Raw genomic sequence first — 6,775 nt, 5'->3', positions numbered from 1 at the left:
CGCGCCTGCCTCACAAGGGCACGTGGGGTAAACCGCTTCCGACTGAGCGGTGATAAGCGCGTGCAGGGGAGACCCTCGGATGACCAGAGAGAACTCCCGGTGCGTAATGCTGCCGTTTCCTGTTTTCTAGCGCTGACAGCTGCAGGTATATAAAGCTGCTCGGCGGAGAGAGAGGAACCGGAGAGAAGCTGCGACATGCCGGTGACCGGAGTAGGAGTGCACCAAGCTGAAGGCACCTCATCAGCATCACCCACAGGTAACAGAACTTCTCATACTTCGGAATGGTAAAGCTTTACAACCTTAAAACATTTTAGTTTTATAGTGAAAGTCTATACTATTTCCTCTTCAGCTATTTTCCAAATGTAATCCATTTAGTTGATTTTTGATTATTAGTCAGAATGATATGTTGATTTTTTTTCTCAATGAACTGATAAACTGGTTTGTCGACATAATGTCTGAATATTACTTAAACTGACATTTTCAAAGTCCTTGTTTTGTCTGATTAACAGTCCAAAATCAAAAGATATTCAATAATCTATTTAAAACAGACAAACAGAGAAAACACTCAAACAGAAAAAGTTGGAAATAGAAAATGTTTGGCACTTTGCTTGAAAAGTGACTCAAATGATCGATCAATATTAAAAATGTATAGTTTATATTATTTTATATTTTGTCAATTGCCTAATCGATTGCATCTCAGCTCTGAAATGCTGAGTGCAGGTTTATTCAGATTAGTGGTATTTTTTGTGAAACAAAACAAAATATTTGTAGATAATGAGCAATATGTTTATGTTTGCTGTGAATTTGTGGGCGGGATTAAACGTAGTTGGGGGTATCTGTGTATGTAAAGTGGAATATTCTTAATCATCCATTTTGCATAATGCAGATCTTCATTGTTTTTTAAATTGAGCCCATTTGTGATCAAAGCTTTGAGTTTTTTCGGCAAATGTGATCAACCACACCTCTGGCATCCTGCTGTTCTCTGATCCCCTCTGATCAAATGAGGTCAGTCCAACCCACCGCTCAGAGCCAGCCCGACTTTACGGTGCCAGTCATAACCCTTGACCCTGTGGTGTTACCCCGCTGCCAATGCCAGTAGCTCATTTGGCACAGTTTCTGTTACTCCACTGGGTTGGGATGGCATCTCATGCACAGGGTTATGACAAAACACGAAAGGAACTATTCTCACTCAGTGATCCAGATATTAGCTTTCACAATCAAGAGGTCCCACACACATGCAGTACAGTATATGGGTAAACACTCAAACACGCTCGGGTGGACACCGGCTTCCATTTGTGTGTTTTTCAGAGGGAAAACATGCAAACATGAACTCCCAGCCTGACAATTGCCACCAGCAGAACGCTGGTAACGGGTGCAACCACCAGGGTCCAAACCAGAACCACAAATCACAGCATGTAGGTGAACCTGAGGCGCAGGCCCTGCCCATGCCGGTCCCAGACCCCCCAATACAATACACAAAGGTAAGCTGTGCCGAGCAGTCAAGGGTCAAAGACTGAACCAAATGTGAGGAATGATCCGAGCTCCAGTTTGGCCCAGATGTATTTGTTCCTGGGGGGAAATTTAGCTCATAATAAAAAGTCAGAGTTCCATATAGTTTACCAATAAGACACTCGTATTTAGGATCTTATTATAGAAAATGTAAATCAACCACACATGTAGGGTTTGGCTTTCTCAGTCATTAATGGGACACTATGTGCAGAAAAATCCACTGCAAAGGGATCTGTGTAGGTGTTTTATATTAGGCAGTCAAGTTTTAATTACAATCCTGATTTGATGTTAAAAACTGCAGGTTTTGTTATTTTCCTTTTATCCTCATCCTAACATTTCCCATGTGTCTCAGTGGTCAATTTTCTAACTGTGTTGCTTTGTTACCAGGCGGGTTGTGAGTCTTATCATCTGGTCTGAATTTGGGTGAATCAACCTGTTCATAATTGGTTCAGTTGCCCTTTAATATTGGATTGTGTACCAGTGATGTAGTAATTTAGTATTTATGGTTTGTGTCCAAACTGAAAATGAAAAATAAGCTGTGTCTGTTTGTAATTAGACGAGAAGTGAAATGTGGTTTTTATGAGATGAAACAAGATGAATATGGGAAAATAAGTGCGGGTCCTTTATCAGTTCGGGTACTGATGAAGGCAGTTACCTGAAAATACTCTACGTGCTTTACAGCATGCAGATGCACCTCATAAAAATATCAGAGCCGGCAAAATGACTCCCACTAAATCCAGGGAGCCTGTTATTAATTTCATCAGGCTGAGAAGAGCTGATACGCTTCACCATGTGCTCAGGACCGTCTTTGATCTGCCTTGAGACAACATGCAGAGGAGATACTACTTGAAGGAAAAAAAATTATCTGTGCCGTTTCTTTGAGTATTACTGCTCTTTACTTCTCCTCTGGTATCTCAGTTGTTCATCAGTAACGAGTGGCATGAGTCATGCAGCGGCAGAAAGATTCCTGTGTATAATCCCGCCACAGGAGAGCTGCTGTGTGAAGTGGAGGAGGCTGATGCAGTGAGTATATTATACATCACCAGTAAATTAGATGGGCTTTTTACCTCTGTACCCGCAAGAATTGGATAATGAAGGTGGTGGAGAAAGTGCATTGTACCATCTTATGTTTTTTTATACAGTTGTTTGAGTCTGTAGAATTTTCCGTCCTGCAAGAGGGACCCTCTGGTATCCATATCCAGGGTCCAAGGATGGAGGGTGTTAAATACATATTGTAAAGCCCTTTGAGGCAAAATTGTGATTTGAGATATTGGTCCATAAAACTGAAACTGACTTGACTTGACTTTTGTGACCACTACCTCAAAGTGTGCCTTCTCTTGTAGGAAGATGTGGACAAGGCAGTGAGGAGTGCCCGAGCCACCTTCCAGGTGGGGTCACCATGGCGATCCATGAACGCCTCAGACCGAGGTCATCTACTTAGTAGACTTGCTGACTTAGTGGAGAGAGATCGGCTGCTACTGGCAGTGAGAAACACACACACACACACACACACACACACACACACACACACACACACACACAATAAATCCTCAGTTTGAATGTTGCTTCCCAAAATTTAGGTTTGAAGTGGTTTAATGCAATGAAGTAATGGCACCTGAATAATTATTACTATCTTTTTCTATTTCTAGACCCTAGAGGCCCTGGACTCTGGCAAAGTGTTCCTCATGGCATATTTTGTAGATCTGATGGCCACAATCAAAACCTTGAGATATTATGGTGGCTGGGCTGACAAGATTCACGGCAAAACCATCCCAGTAGGCGAGTTCCCCTCTTTTCAACACTCCTCACAACTTTACATATAGACGGAGATACTGCTATGTTTGACAACTATTGTTTTGTTGTGTTTTTTTAGATGGAGAGTACTTTACTTACACACGACATGAGCCCATTGGAGTCTGTGGACAGATTATTCCTGTGAGTAGATAAAATAATTCTGTCCAAACACCAGAGAGTCATACACTTAAAGGACCTGTTTGTAAGTTTTGTTCTTGCTGCACAGCCAGCGTTAGCATTAACAGCTGTTTACTTACCAGTCTAGATGAAACGTTGCAAGTGTGAGCATAGCATTAAGATATTTATATTTCTGGTTAGAATATTTTGTACTAACAATAATGTGATCTCTACCCGTGTCAGTTTAACAACAGAGAAGAAAATCTGAAGAAATCTGGCAACATGATCGAACTTCTTTCACCTTGAAATCAGTTTAATTGATTGAGTCTGGCTGGATCACACCCTCGTGTATTTTAATGCTTATTAAATATGAATTATACTAACCAAGAATTTAGTAATTTTCCCCATGTTGTTGAAACTCAAACATGTTTGTGTATTTCGGCCGACAGTGGAACTTCCCGTTGATGATGTTTGCGTGGAAGATTGCGCCTGCTCTGTGCTGTGGGAACACTGTAGTCATCAAACCTGCTGAACAGACCCCATTATCAGCCCTGCACATGGCCGCGCTCATAAAAGAGGTACTTGGATTGTTACTGTTTTCCCCCAACAATGATATAAGAACAAAGAACATGTGGACAAAAGCCATAAACTTGCATTCAGACACTGTCGAGACCTACGTGGCTGTAAAAGTAGAAAGACTGCTCTAAGATTATGTCTCAGTTAAAGCTGAGCATGTGTAGTTTAGGCTGTTTATTATATCTTTCCCTCCGTCTCTCTGGGTCCAGGCCGGGTTTCCCCCAGGTGTGGTGAATGTGGTGCCAGGTTATGGTCAGACAGCAGGCTGTGCCATTTCCCACCACATGGACATAGACAAAATAGCCTTCACTGGATCTACTGCTGTTAGTATCTACTGAAATCTTCTCTTCTCTTCTCTTCTCTTCTCTTCTTGTACTTCTTCTAGTGTTTTAGTGTCCTTTGATCCTATTTACTGATCTCACACTGTTGTCACTGGTTGCCAGGTTGGGAAACTCATCCAGAAGGCTGCAGGGGACAGCAATCTGAAAAGAGTTACACTAGAACTCGGCGGCAAAAATCCAAATATTGTCTTTGCAGACTGTGACTGTGAGTATTTTTCTTTTCAACAGTTACTTGATTACTTGCTTGAATACTTGCTTTTTAAATATATCGTTCTTTTTCTACTTTCAGCATGAATTACAGCGTACATACACTGAGTGTCACTGAAGAGATTGCTTTATTCTATGCGCTGTTGACAAGAGCAAAAAGCTTTAAAACTACTCAATGTAAAAGTAAAGGTGTGACAAATCAATGGACATAAAATATGTCCATATCAGAACATGGAGTGTGCATGCAACTCCAAATTATGTCCTTTAAACGTTTTTAAATGTCACTGGTAAAAATTGAATCTCAAACAGGGGTGATACTGTAGTAACCCTTCTTACTGCCTGTCAGTAGTCTAGCTGCAGCATTTTAGACTAGAGTATGTGTCTGTCTTGCAGTAGAGTACGCAGTGGAGCAGGCCCACAGTGGTCTGTTCTTTAACCAGGGCCAGTGCTGTCTGGCTGGATCCAGGGTGTTTGTGGAGGAACCGATCTATGAGGAATTTGTCCGTCGCAGTGTAGAGAGAGCCAGATCCAAAGTCCTGGGAGACCCACTGCTGCCAGGGGTGGATCAAGGGCCACAGGTATACAAGAACCCTATTTATTTGACAACTGATACGGGTAACAGGTCAGGAAGCAAAAAAAAAAAACCCAAACACACAAAGAGAAAATAATTTGAGCTGCTGGTTGCTCTTTTCTGTAGATTGACCACAAGCAGTTTGATAAGATAATGGAGCTGATAGAGAGTGGGAAGAGGGAGGGAGCCACGCTGGAATGTGGGGGGTCCCCATGGGGTCAGCAGGGACTTTTCATCCAACCCACCGTCTTCTCAAATGTCACAGACGATATGCGTATCGCCAAAGAAGAGGTACTCTGCTCTCAAACACATCTGCACATACACAACCATGCTCGATGGTGCGCATGACAAACACACAGATTATTTGTGTCCTCATTTGAACACTGTGCTCTGAATTTCCTCCTCGTATAACATCTTTATCCCTGTACTCGCACTCGCTCAGATTTTTGGTCCAGTGCAGCAGATCATGTGTTTCCGTAGCATCCACGAAGTCATCCAGAGAGCCAACGCCACACACTACGGCCTGGCAGCAGGAGTGTTTACCAACGACATTGACAAAGCCCTGACAGTCTCCTCTGCTCTGCAGGCTGGCATGGTGTGGTACGGATCAAATCCTCTACAGTTTAGCTCTTACAGTTAATCTTGAGTATCAAGCAGATCATCAAAGAAACTTTCCTTAAAGTTATATTAGAATCATATTAGATATCATATCAATGCGTAATACATGCCTTTGTCTGTTATGTAATGAGGTGGGGGTTTTTTCTAGGGTGAACTGCTACAATGCCATGAGCGCTCAGTGTCCATTTGGTGGCTTCAAGATGTCTGGCAATGGGAGGGAACTGTGAGTATAAACTTTCAGGCAGTAACCCTTTATACTTGCTGTATTTATGTCCACCACACAGCTACATACAGGTCTGTACTTGTAACATTGCAACTTCACGGGTAAATGTTGATCATTTAATGTGAGGAAACACTATCACAAGTGGCATATAGCACGTTTTCATTGCATAATCTATGTTTTTTTTTTATTATTATAATTTTAGGGGAGAATATGCTCTTCAGGAGTACACAGAGGTCAAGGCAGTCACCATCAAAATCTCACAGAAGAACTCATAACACCGTGATATCACAGGAATGACTTTTTCCTGCCTTTTAAATTCTCTGCCACCCTATGGCTTCAGATCCTCTACAGACGTTTTGTAATAATCAAATGACACCGGGATGTTTTTGATGGCATCGTCGATTCTGTGTCACTTTATGTACGTTCATTTCTGCTGAGATAGTCACTATTTTTTCAATACCCTGTCAGTGTTACGTCTCTGTTGCTTGTTATTACTGTGACAATGTAGACTTCTGTGTTCCCCCAGTGTACTATCTCAGATGTTTTACTTTAACAGTTTAGCGATCAGTACGTTCTCTATAGCAGTGTCTCTTTTGTGTTTGTTAGTTTAGAGAGCCTGTTTTTTTGTTCAGACTTAATAACTTCAATAGCAATTTGCCAGAGATGAAATATTTTAATTGGTGTCATACAAAAAAATAGACAAAAGACATTTTACAAACTATTTACAGGGATTTCAAAATGAAATCAATAAAAGTTTTGACCTATATCGATAACCACTAAACATTATCTGATTTCAGTGCACTTAACATGAACATGTCC

The 6,775-nt window shown here is 41.5% G+C and overlaps 1 protein-coding gene across 1 annotated transcript; it reads left to right on the top strand.

Annotated features, from left to right (window-relative positions):
* The first annotated feature begins 195 nt into the window (after positions 1-195).
* LOC111644902 (aldehyde dehydrogenase 1A1-like) lies at positions 196-6,722 on the top strand. Its single transcript, XM_023393871.2, has 14 exons — positions 196-256; positions 1,309-1,481; positions 2,428-2,532; positions 2,853-2,993; positions 3,159-3,288; positions 3,383-3,444; positions 3,870-3,998; positions 4,206-4,319; positions 4,440-4,542; positions 4,938-5,122; positions 5,242-5,406; positions 5,558-5,715; positions 5,882-5,956; positions 6,159-6,722. The coding sequence occupies exons 1-14, from the start codon at positions 196-198 to the stop codon at positions 6,229-6,231; spliced, it is 1,674 nt and encodes a 557-aa protein (XP_023249639.2). The 3' UTR covers positions 6,232-6,722.
* Positions 6,723-6,775: the final 53 nt, after the last annotated feature.

Source organism: Seriola lalandi, unplaced genomic scaffold (genome assembly GCF_002814215.2).
Source record: "Seriola lalandi dorsalis isolate HSWRI2012SDOR001 ecotype SW California unplaced genomic scaffold, Sedor1 jcf7180002054945, whole genome shotgun sequence".
Taxonomy (NCBI): Eukaryota; Metazoa; Chordata; class Actinopteri; order Carangiformes; family Carangidae; genus Seriola; species Seriola lalandi.
Note: the sequence above shows the minus strand (reverse complement) of the source record. Positions and strands in the feature narration are given on the sequence as shown.

Bases quoted from the DNA above. Each gene is read 5' to 3' on its own strand.
- LOC111644902 (XM_023393871.2), top strand. From the start codon at position 196: ATGCCGGTGACCGGAGTAGGAGTGCACCAAGCTGAAGGCACCTCATCA. The intron at 257-1,308 runs GTAACAGAACTT...TGTGTTTTTCAG, and splicing joins CTCATCAGCATCACCCACAG to AGGGAAAACATGCAAACATG. The intron at 3,445-3,869 runs GTGAGTAGATAA...TTCGGCCGACAG, and splicing joins TCTGTGGACAGATTATTCCT to TGGAACTTCCCGTTGATGAT.